This window comes from Puccinia triticina, chromosome 17A, assembly GCF_026914185.1.
Source record: "Puccinia triticina chromosome 17A, complete sequence".
Taxonomy (NCBI): domain Eukaryota; kingdom Fungi; phylum Basidiomycota; class Pucciniomycetes; order Pucciniales; family Pucciniaceae; genus Puccinia; species Puccinia triticina.
In genome coordinates, this window is record NC_070574.1 from 735,859 (window position 1) to 754,382 (window position 18,524).

Below are 18,524 nucleotides of genomic sequence, written 5' to 3' on the forward strand. Positions count from 1 at the left end.
CCTTCTGATAAACGTGTGATCCAACATGTGACTGATGATGTCATGCGACCATACAGGGGTACGTGTGTGCACCTGTATAAACTACACCCTAACTATGTACTTGTACCTGATTCTATACTATGTACTACCAAATATAATTCTATAGTATTTAATTATGTTCTGTCACAAACAGTTTAATCCAAATAACTTTTGACTGAGTGGAGCTAGCCTAGTGGTTCAAGTGAGTGACTAGGGTTTAAATGACCTGTAGAATCTAATCATGCAATAATACATCCAAGAATATGCCTCCTTCTCATACAGTGAACCAAGACTTTATGCAATTTGATACTTGAAACAGATTTGGCACACCACAATGGAGAACCCTTTCTCCTATTAGACCTCCCCGCGGCGTCCAGGTTAGAAATGGACGGGTATCTATTGACTTGGGAGAGTCGGCAGACATCGGCGGCCAGTTTTCCCGACCCAGGTTGTCCCCCCAAGTTTGTGGGAACGCTGCTGTTGTCGCTGCCATTGTCTTGGTGCATGCAAGACGGAGCAACCTGTGGTAGTGTGAGGCTCACGTTCAGTTGCGCCGGAAATTCATCCAGCATGGTGGTGGGTTTATAATTTACACTTGGTTTGAAACAGGTTGGAAACAGTTTTGGCCCCTTTATCTGCACCACCAAGATAATTTTTTTTGATTTCAAACTTATTTGAAAACAATCCCAAAATTATTCCAAAACTGGTTTATAATTGGGCCCTAAATGTTTGGTGCAAACAGCTGTCAACAATCAGACAGATCATAATTTCTTGGCTCAACAACATGAAAGTAACCAAAATACATTGTGAAAAGAAATGCATAAAAGAGAGGGAGAGAGAGAGAAGGATCAAAGGTGAAAGGATGTAAGTTTTGAAACAAGTCAGGGACCAGGCCAGGCACCATGATTATCTTTTTTTCACAACCCTCACTGGCTTTGGATCCTCCGTACACAAGACTGATCAGAACAAAAGAGGAGCAGCGACAGTGGCCCAGACACTTCCTCACAAGGAGGCAAGGACGTCTTCACAGGGAGAGGAAAACGAGCAGCGAGAGGCGAGTCTTGTAGGTTGTATTTTGGGTATGGATCGGTAGGTAAGGAAAGAGTAACCTGTCCGCAGTGCAATGGAAACTATGTAGAAAAGAAAAGAGGAGATATTGTTGTTCCCCTTCTGAAGAAGATGAGAACGGATCGTTGGCGGGTGGGGGGCTGGGTTGGGCAAAGCCGAGGGAGAGTGGGAGGGGGATTGGGTTGGCACGCTGGACGACGAGCCAGGAGAGCGGACGACGGGAGGGAAGGATTGGCCCCGCTGTTGTGCGCCAAGGTCGTTCCAGTGTTGAGGGGAAGTAAGAGGCCTATATGTTGGCGGTCCGACGAGGCCAACAAGATTCTCGAGAGGTTGCGAGTGAGAGGATGGCCGTGTGGTGATAAGGTCCGAGGTGAAGAAGACGTCTTCGATCGAGGGGAGAGAGCATGGGAGGGTCAGGGGAGGCGCTCAAAAGTCGGTGATCGAGCTGCTTTGGATCGAGATCAAGCTGCGCGCATCGTCGTCGTCCATCCGGAAGTTCTTGCTCCCGCCGATCCCGCCCGGGCCGAGGCCGCCAGATGCGCCCGGGCCACGATAGTCCATGCCGGTGCGGTCGTTTCGACTGCGCCCGGTCAACAATCTGTCGGCCTGCGAATAGGCCGCAACGCTGTCCGCCATGCTGTCAGCCACAGAGCTCGCATCGTCTCCGCCCCGCATGCTCCGCGAGTCTTGCGACTGCAGGTCTTGCGAGATCATCGACGAGGCATAGCTGCTCCCCCCGACCCCCACAACACTCCCCATACCCCCTCCGCCTCGTTTGCTCCCATTCGGATAGCCCATGCTCCGCGAAATCGGCAGACTGAACGGGGGGAGCCCCGAGGCATACGTCGCTTGTGATCGGACAGATTGGGCATCCGAAGGAATCGAAAACGAGTCGACGGTCTTATAAAACGATTGGTCGAATCGAGTCGGTGTACCACCAGGACCTACGCCAAAAGAAACAAACACGTATCCCTCGTTCTTGGATCAGATTTTTTGTGGCAATATCAAACAATCGATCAAATTCAAATGTACCATTCCTACTATAACTTAGAGGTGGAAGTTCACGCGGGTTAGGCTCGAAACGATTGACGGGATCGGCCCGATCGAGGGGCTTCCGAGGTTTAGAAAGCTGGACCAAGCTCGGTTGGAGGTTGTTTAATGGCCCTTCGACCAAGCAAGACTTCTCCTTGTAAGCGGTGAGAAGGAAGTGCCATAGGGCATGCTACCAAAACAACAGGTGGAAAATAAGAAAAGGACGGTCACAGGAGGTATGATGGAATCAAGTAAGCATACCTTGCTCAACACTTTGGGATTTCCCAGGACAACAACTCCATACTTAGCCCTTGTGAGTGCAACGTTAAGCCGCCTGGGGTCATTGAGGAAACCGATCCCTTGATGATCGTTACTTCGCACGCAACTGAGGATGATGTAATCTTTCTCACGCCCTTGGAAGGCGTCGACACTAGCGACTTCGATGTCTTTGTAGAGCTCCTTCTTCAACGTACCATTGGACTGCATATAAGTGACGATGTAGGAGCGTTGACCTTCGTATGGGGTGACGATGCCGATCTGGCTCGGAAGGACACCCGCCTTGAAGAACCGGGTGACGACTTTCTCGACGTTGGAGGCCTCGGTTCGGTTGAGGAACGAGGTCCCAGAGGACGAGATCTCTTCCTGGCCCAAGTTGCAGTGGAAACACATCGGCGTCGTCGGCTGGGGCCACGGGAAGTCCACGTTTTTCTTGATCCGCTCGGGCGCAGTCACTCCATTCTGTAAAGAGCCTTCATAGAACATGTTCGACGGGAACTCTGAAAGACAGGGATGCATTCGATATTGGACTTGCAGCCTGATCGGCCGATTACCCAAGAGGACTAGGCGTTCAAACATCGACTGAGTCAACCCAGCCCGCGCCGCCTTTTTGTTCATGATCGTCGGGCCAAGTTGTTGATGATCGCCGACCATGACCACTTGCTTGACGCCCAGAGTTAATGGGATCATGCATTCTGGTTCAGTCTAGAGTGAGTAATCAAGCACAAAAGTCAGTTTAAATTACTTGCGCTGCAAAATAAATTGCTCGGTTTGGACATACCGCTTGAGTTGCTTCATCAATCAAGACCGTCCGGAATTTCATTTTGGCCAATCGAGGATCACCTGCTCCCACGCAGGTACAAAGAATCACATCGGCGGTGGTCAAGATCTCACGCTCGCACAATCGAGTCAGGGATTTGTATCTCCGCTCGTCCGTGCTGCTCAATTCACCCTGTTCAGCTTTGAGTTGAATGAGTTTCTGGAGGTCGGGATGGGTGTCGTTGTTGGCCACTTGCTGATGGAGAGTGAGATATTGAACCGAGCTTTCGATTGCTTCTCGCGATTTGGCTTGGACTCTGACGACTTTGAGGCCGGTCAGGTGGATTTTTTCAGTTAACTGATCTACTGCCACGTTAGAGGGAGCACAGACTAGCACTTGACCGGGATTCATCTTGCTCAAATGATAAACCACCGAAGCTGAGGTGACAGTCTTGCCCGTCCCAGGCGGTCCTTGAACTAAACTTAGGGGCTTTTGTAAAACACTCTTCACCGCACTAACTTGAGAATGATTGAGCTCAGGAAGGTTGGGAGCCGACACCCTGTGAGAGAAGAGGATGAGTAATTCGACACAATGAAGGAATATAGAGAATTAAAAAGGTTTCTCACCGCTTGGGCATCTGCGTTCTGAGCACTTGGGGGACAGTAGCTTCGTGTCCTAGCAACTTGCGATAAATATATCCACTGACACTTTGATCATCAACTGCAAAGGTCTTCATGGCCATCTGCATTCGATCAAATGAAGTTGATTTCCAAACAAAATCGACCGAAAAGTTCACAGTTAATTGATGTGGTACACCCTCGTTTCGTCGCAACTCGAGCGCTACTTCATCAGATTGATCTGGAAAGAGAATAAATTGTGGAAAGTGCATTGCTCAATATGCTTAGCAGAAACATATCAGGAATGCGAGCAGTTTTTGACTGACTGTTGGGGACTTTGATTACATGGCCAGGACCCTCCCAAGCTTGCTGGAGTTCCCCAGCATACCGCAATCGTAACTCATCGCCCACGGCCAACCTGACTTCCCCGCTTTCAAGTTTGGGAAGGTAAAAGTATGCAATCCTGTCATGCAGTAATAGTGGATCAGCTTGAGATAATCAAAGGGGGAAGAGGAGATACTAGAGTCAGATTTCCCGGCTGATATACCTTTTCTGATTGAGACCCATATCCCATCGGACTGTCACGTCGTTCTGAGTGAGACTTTCTTTCAACTTTCGATCGTAATCACTTTCGATTTTGACGAGCGGGCCAAAGATGTTTTGATACTGGTAGGCGTCTTCGTATCTCAAGAGGATCGGCTGAGGCTCGCCCTCGCCGAGGGCGCCGTCCCGTTCCAGATCGTCCAAGGTGGCCGTCGCGTTCTCCTTCCACATTTCCTCGAGCCGGGTGATTTCGCGGAAGCCGACGGGCTTAGAGCGGACGACTTCCTGCTCGTCGGGAACTTTGACGAGCCAGGAGAGGAACTGCCGGTCCTCGATCAACGGGGACCATTGGGAAGTATCCCAAACCAGGTCGCTTTTCGATGAAGGGGTCGAGGCACATGGCTGTCGACACAGTAGCACGACCACCGTGTCTGACTTGGCTGGGATGAAGCCGAGGGTGAAGACGTTCTTGGATCCGCAATTGTAGCACTCTGGCGTGGTCTCCCCCAGCGGGCCATCAGCATGAAGGGAGACCTCCTTGTGTTTTGCCCTGACGAGATGGTTGACGATGTGGGAGCCAGTCGAATGAGCGCCCGGGCCTCCACGCGAGTTGCAGAACCATTTGGAGCATATCAAACACTTGACAACCGACGAGGGGGAATGGATTCCGCAGTAAGCACAGGCATGACTGGGTAACTCTCGATTGAGGTCGTCCAAGACGTCTTCGAAATCGGCCTCGGCCTCGGCCTGGTTGAATTTCGAGGACTGCTCGGCGGTGGACTCGGGATGTGATTGATGATCATAAGCCGACGAGTTATTGGCTTGATGGCGGCTCCGAGTCGGCTCGGGGTTGGCATCCAGCAGGCTCAGCTCGTCGAAGTTGATCTCATCGATTGCGGATTGGCCGTCAGCCTCGTCCTGGTGTCGGTCTGGGTGGCCAGCAGCCCGGGTACTACCAGAAACAAGGGACAGACCATCGTCGTCGTCGTTGGCTGGGTTGTAGCTATATTCACTGGCACCTTGAAGATGCGAGAAATTCTCCATTGCAGTTTATCTAATTCGTCTCGACGCTGCCAGCTGCCTACGAGGATCAGATAATTGGCAGCTGTTAGTAAGGCTGTTGCTCGAGGGATAGAGGGATAAGAGAAGCGTGTCATGACTCACTGTGTGTTTACTTGGCTGTCGCTCGGATTCTGGTTCTCTCCACATTCAGTCTGCTTTCGTAGAAATTCACCAGACCCCTTCGACTGCGGGATAGACCCTGCTGCGGGGTGTTGAGTCCTGGGTTTTCGGTCGGGCTCTGTGCCCACTCGAACTTAACCAAGTCCCTCGAGACTTTCGAACTTAACACAAGTCCCTCCCTGTGCTCGCGGGGCGCGAGCACCCTCCCGCTTGCGGGAGGGACTTGTGCCTAATGTCCGACATTTGGCCTGAGGCTGCCCAGCCAAATGGCCAAAAAATCCTTCTAATCCACATATCACCGCATACCCCTCGGATTTCTTCACAGCCTCCAGTACCATTAGAATCAGCTCCTTGTTGTACATGTTACCATGTATCCCATCAAAGTTGTATCCTCATCCCTTGGAAGTAATTGTGATGTAAAAAAACTGCCTTGGGAGGTCTGGTGAGCCAAAATTGTGAGAACCTGTCCAATCTTGACCAGCGAGTGGCCTGATGGGTCCATCACATTTCTCAGAAACAGCCCTGGCAAGAATGGCTGCTGAGCAGCCAATTTTTGTTGAGAATACTTGAAAAAATATGTAAAAGATAGCTGAGATCAAGGGCTACAACATGGTCAGCTGGGATTTGGAGTAAAACCGTAGAGCTAATCATAAAATAAATGTAAATACAAAATTGCTCATATTCTTCAAAAAACCTTGTCAGCCTCAGGCCAAGAATCCAACTTTAGTCCTAAGCCTCTCCTTTGGAGACGCTTTGCGCCTCCTCGGAGAGGCTTAGTTAAGCTCGCAAGACTTTGGGCCCCTGGGGGGTAGGCTGAACTTGCAAAGCAAGCCTCCGTCAGGAGGGACTTAAATACACTACAAACATTTATTATTTTGCCCAAAAAATAATTAAACGGACCAACTTCGCGCAGCAGAGAAAAAACTCTTCCCGCACAGAATGGACCGTCCCCCAACGTCAAGCCCGCTGTGCGCGCAAGCCAAAAAATACTTTGTGCACAGCGACTTCCCCCAAAAGGAGGGAGTTTTTCTGGATTTTTTTTTATGGATCAAAAGAGGGGGTCTTGCTTGCCCCCTTCAAAAAATCTTGGATTTTTTGGAGGTGTCCTCCATCATGTAAAAAAATTTATAATATTAATCCAAGAAATAAGCTCCCCCTGCCCCAATAACCCACCCTGGGGAATTTTGACCTTCCAAAACTTAAGCGGTTGGGTATGCAGCCCCTTGAAAAGAAAGTTCAAGGGGCAGCAGCTCTGGGTCCGGCTATGCCCCAGTCGCTGTGCCAATGGCCGGCACAGGCCATCAAGCAGAGTTACACACTCCCCCAATGACCGGCCAGCACATGTGTGCATGTGGTAGAAATTGCCGGTCATTGAGGGGGTGTTCACTCCTCTTGATGACCGCGTCCGTGCCGGTAATTGAGAGGAGTATTGTGTTTTGAAGAATCCTTGGACAGATTTGCAGGATTTTCTTGTATTTTCCCCCAAGGTTCAAGGCTGTTCAGGTCTCTTTTCATTCAGATTTTTACCCCTTAAAGGCCATGATGATGTCATCAATGATGATTCCAGTGCACCTGGGCCACAGCATAACAGTGTCTATCCCCCCACCCACCACCATCAAATGTTGTGATTCAGGATCAACCTTTTTTGTAGGGAAAACCCACCGCCGGGATATCTCTTGGATAGCGAGCTCTGGTGCATTCGCCAAATTGGCCCAGAACCAGCTTGACTCAAAATGAGTTGAGATTTCTATCCTTTCTAACGGATGCTAATTTTTTATTTTATTTTTCTGCATGTAGCCGCAAGTCATTCACTGCACAACCACCTTTAATCTTCCGTCACCAATCTGTTTGATTGCACCATTGGATGAGCACAAGACATGTTTTTTTATTTGAAATAATTCTTTTTTTTTTATTTGAATGAGGTTACAAATCTGATAGCTGTTAGAGGCTGCTAGTTAACTTGAGTGGTATTGAGTGATGATAGGAATTGGATCAGGAAGATTGGGTAAGAAGTTCAAGCAAATTGAGGCTATTGATACAACAAAGACATTACTTTAGAGCGGTGGGACACAGTAGCCACAGTGCTTGTACCAGTTTTAACAATTCTGTGCATTCATTACTTCAGTAACAACTCAAACAATATCCCATTCCAGGTCGTCCGAGCAGGTCAAAATCTGGGATGATTGCAGCTCTTGATTAAGTTATAACTGCTGCAAAAGAAAGTTCAATGGGGTTTAGTTCTGGACAATATGCTGGTAAATACATCAGTTGGACGCCGGCAGCATTGCACAAGGCCTGAGCTTGCTCACCTCAATGGTACGCAGCGTTATCACACACAAAAACAGAGTTTACATCAGGGTATTGATTCTTCCTAGGAAGCTTTTTAGCAGGGGGAAAGTCAGTGCAGTCCTGATGATCCTGAGAAATGATCAACTGACCAAGTCAAATTCCAAAAAATGTTTGAATCGGCGGCCGGTGAAGGTCTCAAAAGTTGTTGTGAGGGTCACAAGGCCTGCGATTGAGATTTCTGGGAGGAGAATAAGTCTGTCTGCGTTCTGATTAATAAGGAATTGCTCCGCGGGGGTGCCTCGTGGCGACCTGGCAAGCAATCGGAGTAGATCCTTGTTGCAGAAGGCACTCTCATCTATAATGCCAAAGAAACAAACCAAGTCAGCTTTGGGAGCAAAAAAAAAAACAATTGGGTGGATCTACACACCTTTAAAGACCAAAAACTTGGCTGGATAAAATTTCATCCGCTCCATGAACAAGTATTTAGCGACAAGACTCTTCCAAATGTTTTTTTTTTTCTGTTTTTTTAGAGTAATCAACCAATGCTTGACAAGGTTCTGGTGAATGCCTGTGGTGCTGAGCAATACTTTGGTTGAGTCATACAGTTTCTCCAGAATCTCATGCAGGACCCGGGTTCAAGCCGGACAAGCTCAATCATGAAGACACAGTCTTCTCTCAATAGCTCCGCCAGTCGGCCGCGGGTTTTGTAACTATCTGGGTCCTTGATCATACAACGTGTTTCTTGGTACAGGACAAGCCATTGAGAGAATGACTGGCGCAAAATCAAACATCCAAGAAGCAGTTGGATGTCTGGAAAAGACAGGCCCTTGAGGGCCATTCAAACGGCCTGAACTTGTGTATCCGGAATGTAGGACCAGAAACCCATTGTAAGATTCAGATTTTTGTGCTTTGTTGAGACAACAGACCAACTGAAGGCTGCAGGAATGGTCGTGGTGGTGGTGATGGGATGGGGGACGCCTGCCAATGCTCATCACAGCAAGGCATGTGATACATATCACACCTCGCCGCTGTGGGTGGCAAAATCCAAAGGCAAAACATGCTGCTGTGCAGCTTAACCACATAAATCTAAGGTCCAAGAGTTAATCAAAACACAATAAATACTTCCCTCAATGACCGTGACCATTCAGGTCATCAAGGGGAGTTTTCACTCCTCTTGATGACCAAAGCAATTGGGTCATCAAGGGGAGTATTTACTCCTCTTGATGACTGGGCCCGTTCCGGTCATCAAGGGGAATGTCCACTCCTCTTGACGACCGGAGCAATTGGGTCATCAAGGTGAGTGTGTACTCCTCTTGATGACCGGAAAGTCCCAGGCATTCTTGAGAGGAGTATTGTATTTTGAAAATAGCTTGGTCTCAAAAACACAAAAATAAGGATTTTTAAATTAATTCATTATGGCATCAAAAACCCATGATGTCATCATTGGTTATTTGATGATGAAAGTACTGTCATATCATTCAAAGTTCAAACCCCGCCAGACCAAGCTCCATCCATTGGCCATCCACGCCAAGCCTGATTCACGACTTCCATCCCATCCAACATGTCATGATTTGGCATCAACCTCTTCGCAAGGGCTAATCCACCCCCGCAAATGGGATATCTTTCTGATGCGGAGCGCGCTCGCGCACGTGTTGCTGGTCTAGACAGCACGGAAGCGGCTAATTCCACCATGAGTTCTTTCCTTTCAAGGTTGGTTGGGTTCATGTTGATGATGAACTAAACCTTGTTCCTTCCAGCCACCACAAAAGGCACATTGCAGCATGACTTTCAAGCTCTATTGCCCAAAACTGGGCAAAGTAGGATGGAATACCGTCAAGACCAAGAAAGTTTTTGCTTTAACTTTCAATACAGGCTCACTGAGCCTCATCAAATTTTGCAGCCTTGTTGCTACAGAGGCCGGCAAGATTGTGGATGGTGCTGATGAACTCATCAATAACACGGTCCCCAAAGGAACTCTTTCCTGGCAGGTATCAATGGCTTACAAGTCTACTCCAGAGTTCTGTAAAAAGCTCAACTACACAATCAACAATGAAGAGTCCTATTCTCACTGGATCAAAACGATGAAAGCAAATCTTCTGGATCACACCCATGCCGGCCTCCACGTTGAGATGAATAATCCAGTAGCTGTTGCGAAAGAAGCTCAGATTGCTGTCGACATCAGAACCCACGTGTTAACTGAGAGGGCCGCCCAGATCGCCGCGGGCTCCGCCTCTGCATTGGCAACTTCTGTTCCCGGCTCAAATCCAAAAGCCAGCAACTTCAATGCACTTGATGTGGTCATGAACCATATATATGCAAAGCACCCGCCCAATGTCAAATATATGTCAAAATGGCCGGTGTACATTGATCCAACGAGCCCCTGCCGATACATCCCCTTGACGGCTCATAACACCCAACTCTGGGCGCGTGAAATAGTACATTAAATTGGTCTTAACTTTTATTACACTGATGATACTGACTGACTCTGAATCGCCTGTTTGTAGTTAAAAGAAGTCAATGGGGTTAACTATAATGCACCCCCAGCCTCGCTTCAATTTGAGAAGCTTTCAGCCTACAAGAAGAGGAAATTGTTGCATGTTGTTGTGGAGGAAACACACCCTGAACCTTATCACAACTCCGCCGCGGCCAAGGAATTGGAAAACTCCTCGGTAGTAGAACCCAATGAAGATCTCATGGCGGAGTACCTTGACTTCGTCAAAATCAAGCCAAGTAAGAAAGAGGAAGTCCTTCAAATCCTCATCAAGAAAGATATCACCCATCCAAGCTTCTTGAAATCCGCTAGTATTACTCAAGACACTATGGCCCGTTGGAGCTTGTCTCCTGGCATCATTTCCCAGTTAAGATACAACACTAAGAAATTTGAGAAGCACCGTGCTCCTCAATAGCGGACATTTACAGATCTTGCTTTTCTTTCTGTATCATTTCATTTTTTTCTCATGTCCGTATTGTCTCAACAAACATCATAGATCTCATCCATCATCATTAGAATTAGACAGTTTCCCTTTTCATGTCCGTATAATCTCAACACCGCGCTCCACAGAGTATTTCTTTTTTTATTCTCCCTCTATTACTGCGGGTACTTCTAAGGAACACCGCGCTCCTCAATCCTCAATAGCAGAGAGTATCTCTTTTTTATTTTCCCTCTAACACCGCATGTAATTTTGAAACACAAGGATTGCCAACAATGTAGCTATGAAATCACACTACTATTTGATTCAATTCAGACATGTTTGGGAGGGAAAAGTAAAGGAAAGGGGCTCAGACATGTAAGGACTTGGAAAGGCTTGGACTGTAAGGCACTCGGAGGAATAAAACAGGACTCGGACATGTGTATCGGACTTGAAGGACTCAGACTTGAAGGCACTTGGAAAGGACTCGGACATGTATTGGACTTGGACTTGTACTTGAAGGCACTCGGACATGTATTGAACTCAGGATCGGAATTGAAGGCACTCAGACATGTATTGGACTTGGGATCGGACTTGAAGGCACTCGGGGAAAGGACTCGGACATGTATTGGACTTGGACTTGTACTTGAAGGCACTCGGACAACTTTGACTCGTACTTGAAGGCACTCGGACATGTATTGGACTCGGGATCGGACTTGAAGGCACTTGGAAAGGACTCGGACGTATCAGACTCAAATTCATTGGGTTGGCACACAGTATCCGCATTGGCGGTATAACTTGTAGCACAACTCGGCTGTCATTGTTTCACCAGCAACTTGGCGGATCTCCCATTCCGGGTCGTCAGTGTGATTCAAGAGCTGTGAGGCCCTCAAGTGCTGCTTGATTGCCACAAAACAGAGTTCAATAGGGTTCAACTCCGGGCAATAGGGCGGCAGGAAAAGAAGTCGTACCCCGGCGGCATGGCAAAGCTCTTGGACACAATTGCCTTGATGGATCGCCGCGTTGTTGGCCACAAGGACTGAGTTCACATCTGGGTACCTATTCATTTGAGGGAGCTAAAAGGATAGGGAGATCATAAGGAAAAAGACTGACCAAGTTAAATTCTAGGAAGTGTTCAAACTTCTGACCATTGAACGTCTCAGCTGTAGTGGTGAGGGCCACAAGCCCATCAATCGAGATGGCTGGGAGTAAGCTGAGGCGATCTGGGTTCTGGTTGACTATGAACCTTGCCAAGGGGGTTCCTTTTTCGAACCTCACATATGTTTGGAGGAGATCCTTGTCCGCAAAGGAGCTCTCATCTGAGCAGAATAAGAGACAAAAATGGGTTGTCAGCTGATACCAATGAAAAGAAAATTAATCAGCTTACCGGTGAAGACCAAGAATTCCGCAGGGTAGTACTCCATGCGTTCAACATATGCATACTTTGCTGCGAGGGACTTGCGGATATTCTTTGTGTCCGGTTTTTTCAACGTGATCAAGAGTTTCTCAACAAGAGTCCTGTGAAAACCTGAGGTACTCAGGAGGACACCGGAAGAGTCTTACAATTGCTCTTGGATTTTGTCCAGGAAGAGGCCAGGCTCGGAGCGTACAAGCTCTATCATGAATTTACACTCATTTCAAGTGAGACTGGAAGGTTGTCCGCGGGCCTTGTAGCCATTGGGGTCCTTGATGACGCAGCGGGTTTTGTCGACGAGGTGCTTCCATCGGCGGAATGACTGCGGTGAAAATTGTACACCCAACAATCGCTTGATAGACGCTATCAAGAGGCCTTGCTTTGCCATTTGGATGATTGCAATTTTGGTTGTGGCGGAGTGGGGGCGATAAGTCATCAAGAGATGATGGTGGGTTTGGCAAGGTTGGTGTTGGTGGGTTTGACAAGGTTGGTGTTGGTGGGTTTGGTGTTATGGTGCTCGGGTCAGTGGTCATCATATCATATGACCACTGTGTTGGTCCAAAACCGGGTCAGAAACAGCGGAATTAAAGCTGTCATATGCACCATAAGCACATACTTTGGAAATCCAAACGGTGTGAAAATCCAAGATAATATATTTTCAAAAGACAATATGTACTTCTCTTAGTGACCTGGTTGCTCCGGTTGTCAAGACAAGTGAACACTCCCCTTGATGACCGGAAAGGACACAGTCATTGAGGGAAGTATTTACTCCTCTTGATGACCGGCACGGACGCGGTCATTGAGAGGAGTGAACACCCCCTCAATGACCAGCAATTTCTGCCACATGCACACATGTGCTGGATGGTCATTGGGGGAGTGTGTAACTCCGCTCAATGGCCTCTGCCGGCCATTGGCACGGCGGCTGGGGCATAGCCGGACCCGGATCTGCTTCCCCTCAAACTTTATTTTCAAGGGGCTGCATACCTGACTGCTTAAGTTTTGGCAGGTCAAAATTTCCTGGGGTGGGTTATTGGGGCAGGGGGAGCTTATTTCCTGGATTAATATTATAAAAAATTTTACATGATGGAGGACACCTCCAAAAAAATCCAAGGTTTTTTGGAGGGGGCAAGCAAGACCCCCTCTTTTGATCCATCAAAAAAAACCCAGAAAAACTGCCTCCTTCTTTTTGGGGAAGTTGCTGTGCGCAAAGTATTTTTTGGCTTGCGTGCACAGCAGGCTTGACGTTGGGGGATGGTCCATTCTGTGCGCAAAGAATTTTTTGCTGCTGCACAAAGTAGGTCCATAAATAAAAGTCAACATGAAAAAAATAAAACCAAAATTTCACTCAGGGGAACCAACTGAGCATGCTGAGCCAAAAAAATAAAATGTACCAAACTGAGCAAAAATTGTTGGAAATGTTTTGGGATGGCTTTTTTTTCATGGGCCTGGAGCGGGCTTGAGCGGGCCTGAGACGGGCCTGCCCCAAATGCGCATTGGGTTAGTATTAAAGGATTTTTGCCTTGCCCTGGGAGCTGCTGGGGCTTTTGATGGGCCCAAAATCTCAACATGGGCTTTTGGTAGTCTAGAAGTATCAAACCAGGCGACTGAATAGCCCACACTATGAAAAAAACTTGAGAAACTGGTGTCAGTTGACATGCAGTATACTGGAGTTCAGGCCCCCTTGAAACAAGCCTGATACAAAGCAAATCCCAGGGTGGTGCAACCTGGAATATTTGGAAGTTGCTCAACCGCCCAGGCTAAGCAGTATTTTAAGACTCTACTTAGCCACACCAGCTGCACCTTAACTTGGTGCACTCACTTTTGAGTTGCTCAGCTGGCACGGCAGTAGCACCTAGGTACATGTCAGCACCTTTGTCAAGCAGGAGAAATCCCCCCAGCCAACCGAATAGGCAAAATCCACCCATGTTGACCAAGAGGGATCCCTCCTGGTCAACTGATACTCCCGGTTGACTAATACATAGAATAGTTGTCCGGGAGGGATCCTGATACCTCCCGGACAACTGCTTCATACAATTTTTGACTGGGAAGAATCCCTCCTGGTCAACAAATATGTACATCAAACAGTTGACCGAGAGGGACCTCTCCCGGTCGACTGCTTCATACAGTACTTGACTCCGAGGGATCCCTCCCGTCCAACAAAGACATAGGATAGTCGACTGGGAGGGATCCCTCCCGGACGACAGGTTCATACGATAGTCGACCGGGAGGGATGCCTCCCGGACGACAGATGCATATATCAGTCCTCCGGGAAGCATCCCTCCCGGTTGACTGATACAGAGAACAGTTGTCCGGGAGGGATCCCTTCCGGACGACTATTGTATGAACCTGTTGTCCGGGAGGGATCCCTCCCGGACGACTAATACATAGAACAGTCATCCGGCAGGGATCCCTTCCGGACAACTGTTGTATGGAGCAGTTGACCGGGAGGGATCCCTCCCAGAGGACTGATAAATGTATCAGTCGACCGGGAGGGATCCCTCCTGGTCGACTATTGTATGAATTTCTCGACCAGGAGGCATGCCTCCCGGACGAATATTCCCTATATCAGTTGGACGGGAGGGATCCCTCCCGGTCAACTGCTCCATAAACAGTCTTCCGGAAGGGATCCCTCCCGGACGACTGTTCTATGTATTAGTCGTCCGGGAGGGATCCCTCCCGGACGACAGGTTCATACAATAGTCGACCGGGAGGGATTCCTCCCAGACAACAGGTTCATGCAATAGTCGACTGGGAGGGATGCCTCCCGGACGACAGATACATATATCAGTCCTCCGGGAAGCATCCCTCCCGGCTGCCTGATACATAGAACAGTTGTCCGGGAGGGATCCCTTCCGGACAACTGTTCTATGTATCAGTCAGCCGGGAGGGATGCTTCCCGGAGGACTGATATATGTATCTGTTGTCCGGGAGGTATCCCTCCCAGTCGACTATCGCATGAACCTGTCGTCTGGGAGGAATCCCTCCCGGTCGACTATTGTATGAACCTGTCGTCCGGGAGGGATCCCTCCCGGTCAACTATTGTATGGACCGCTCGACCGGGAGGGATGCCTCCCGGACAAATATTCCCTATATCAGTTGAACGGGAGGGATCCCTCCCGGACAACAGGTTCATACAATAGTCGACCGGGAGGGATCCCTCCCGGACAACTGATACATACAATAGTCAACCAGGAGGGATCCCTCCCGGTCGACTGATAGGTTGACATGGGCTGGTCAACATGAGTGCCCTTTCATCTAGCCTTGTCGACCACACCTAGGACGGGAGGGTTTACTACTAGTCAACATGGGCGCATATTCTGGTTGACCTGGTGGAATTTCCCCCAAGGGCTAGTCAACAAGGACTTGTATTATGTGTATGGAAATACAAAGGAAGCAAAAAGCCCATGGGATCACATGATGGATGTATCTGTTGGCCCATGGGGATCTTTATGGGCCACCAGGAGCCTATTAGCTATGTGGGGGCCCATGGTGGGCTTTCTGGGAATTCAAAGGCCCATGGGCTATTCAGTGGGCCGGTTTGATACTTCTTGACCACCAAAAGCCCATATTGAGATTTTGGGCCCATCAAAAGCCCCAGCAGCTCCCAGGGCAAGGCAAAACTCCTTTAATACTGACCCAATGTGCATTTGGGGCAGGCCTGTCTCAGGCCCACTCAAGCCTGCTCCAGGCCCGTGAAAAAAAAACCATCCCAAAACATTTTCCAATGATTTTTGCTCAGTTTGGGACATTTTATTTTTTTGGCTCAGCATCCTCAGTTTGTTCCCCTGAGTGAAATTTTCACTATGAAAAAAACTCGAGAAACTGGTGTCAGTTGACATGCAGTATACTGGAGTTCAATCCCCCTTGAAACAAGCCTGATACAAAACAAATCCCAGGGTGGTGCAACCTGGAATATTTGGAAGTTGCTCAACAGCCCAGGCTAAGCAGTATTCTACTTAGCCACACCAGCTGCACCTCAACTTAGTGCACTCACTTTTGAGTTGCTCAGCTGGCACGGCAGTAGCACCTAGGTACATGTCAGCACCTTTGTCAAGCAGGAGGAATCCCCCCAGCCAACCGACTAGGCAAAATCCACCCATGTTGACCAAGAGGGATCCCTCCTGGTCAACTGATACTCCCGGTTGACCGATTCATAGAATAGTTGTCCGGGAGGGGTCCTGATACCTCCCGGACAACTGCTTCATACAATTTTTGACTGGGAAGAATACCTCCTGGTCAACAAATATGTACATCAAACAGTTGACCGAGAGGAACCTCTCCTGGTCGACTGCTTCATACAGTACTTGACTCGGAGGGATCCCTCCCGTCCAACAAAGACATAGGATAGTCAACTGGGAGGGATCACTTCCAGTCAACTTGATACGTGGGAAAGTTGTCCAGCAGGCATCCCTCCCGGTTGACTGATAAATAGAATAGTCGACCGGAAGATATCCCTCCCGGTCAACTGCTTCATACCATAGTTGACTGGGAGGGATCCCTCCCAGTCGTCCGGGAGGGATCCCTCCCGGACAACTGATACATACAGTAGTCAACCGGGAGGGATCCCTCCCGGAGGACTGATACATTTATCAGTCCTCCGGGAGGGATACCTCCCGGACGACTGCTCCATGCAAAAGTCGTCCGGAAGGGATTCCTCCCGGACGACTGTTCTATGTATCAGTCGTCCGGGAGAGAGGGAGGTATCTATCAGTTGTCCGGGAGGGAGGGAGGTATCTATATATCAGTCGTCCGGGAGGGATCCCTCCCAGTTGACTAATACATAGAACAGTCGTCTGGGAGGGATCCCTCCCGGACAACTGATACATACAATAGTTTGTGAGAATTCCAGCTTAGGTGAACGGTGTCTTTCTCATAAATTGAGAAAGATATCAGGAACTAAATTAGCTGCGGAAACAGGTGAGCAAAGCGAAACATTTCCGCAGTCCAAAATCAGCGCCGCGGGGGTTGAAACTGAATTTATCTTCTTGATGACAGCAGGGACATCGCACGTGAGCAGCAAGATTAGGCTTCAGGAGAACTCCGGCCCAAGATTGCTAATCGAGAGAATTACGGCTAGCACAAAAGGTAAGCGGCTGTATACAAACTCAAGAGAACAGATCAGAAAGGTGCTAAAGCCCTTTTTTGTCAATCTAGACAAAACTGTCAAAGAAAGAAAGGCCAATCACACCAATACCTCTCAAAGAGCAGGAAAAGATATCGGTAAGTGATCTGTGCTCCAGGCATAGAGAGCGAGAACCAAGCGCAGATGCTGAAGCAACAAAACTATAACATAGATAACGTTGCGACTCTTCTGCGCCAAATCGCCAACGCCAAGTGAAAAATCACCTGAGTCGAAAGACCATTTTGAGTAAGGCGAACGCAAACCTCAGGAGAGACAAGGAGTGAAGTGGCAAAAGCTAATACTGAACTCTCTTCCGGAGCAGATTAGCGTCACCATCAACGAGGATTCATACCTTTCTTATATTCTCTTATCTTCATCTCTATCCTTAAGTAGAGAGCGGCCAAGGTTCTGCTCTTAGGTAAAAGACAACTCCCTTTTATTTATTCCCATCTCTTAATTGTAATTACAATACAACTTAGTCTAACGGGAATAAAAAACTCTTAGTCCTTTACATTCTTTCAGATTTACAGTCTCGAGGCTACGAACGCAACCTCAGGAACTAAAGGCTAGGAGCAGGACACGGAAATGGCCAACCATGATAGTGACTTGAGTGACTCGTTTATTGGAGGGAAACCAACAATGAAAGTACCCCAGTTCACAGGAGAAAATTTTGAAATCTGGGAGAAAAAGATTCGAATGGCTCTATCAGAATTCAATCTTGAGAACTTCATTGATAATCCACCTCTGCCGGACATGACAAAAAGAACAAAGGCAAAGGCACAAAAAGCTGCAAATCTCACCGATGGAGTCTTCAACACGATTGTCAAGAAAGAAAATTCGAAGAATCCCTATGAGTTATGGCAGATGTTCAAATCAGTATACGCCTCTGACTTGATCCTTGCTAGCTACGAAGTTTGGGCAAAATGGGAAGACACGCAGTTCAATGACGACATGGCCTTGTACATCATTGGGATCGAAGAATGTCTAGCTAAATTTGACTCGCTAGGCATGATAGTTCCGGATTTTGTCATATGCTGCAGCATAATCAGCAGGATAACAAAAAAGAGGCCTTTCCTAATGCAAAGTCTCTTTGGCGATTTGAACTCCCTTGGCAAACCAAAATTCGTCATTAATCGTCTTCGGGAGGTCGGGAGGTTTGAGAGAACAAACAAGCAAAAGTCAAGCGATATCTCTGGAAGCAATCCTTCGTCGACCGCTCTGATCACCAACGCTGGAGGCTTGGGACCGAGGAAAAAGCGCACCTATACGCCGATAACGTGCCCTGGTAACAAAC

General features: G+C 48.2%; 1 protein-coding gene across 1 annotated transcript; it reads right to left on the reverse strand.

The window, feature by feature from the left end:
• Nucleotides 1–1,512: 1,512 nt before the first annotated feature.
• On the reverse strand, nucleotides 1,513–5,358 carry PtA15_17A60 (uncharacterized protein; the record flags this gene model as incomplete). Its single annotated transcript, XM_053164564.1, has 7 exons — nucleotides 1,513–2,030; nucleotides 2,119–2,308; nucleotides 2,380–3,099; nucleotides 3,176–3,713; nucleotides 3,781–4,012; nucleotides 4,098–4,234; nucleotides 4,319–5,358. 7 exons carry the CDS (start codon nucleotides 5,356–5,358, stop codon nucleotides 1,513–1,515), a joined length of 3,375 nt encoding a protein of 1,124 aa, XP_053028134.1.
• Between the last annotated feature and the right edge of the window lie 13,166 nt (nucleotides 5,359–18,524).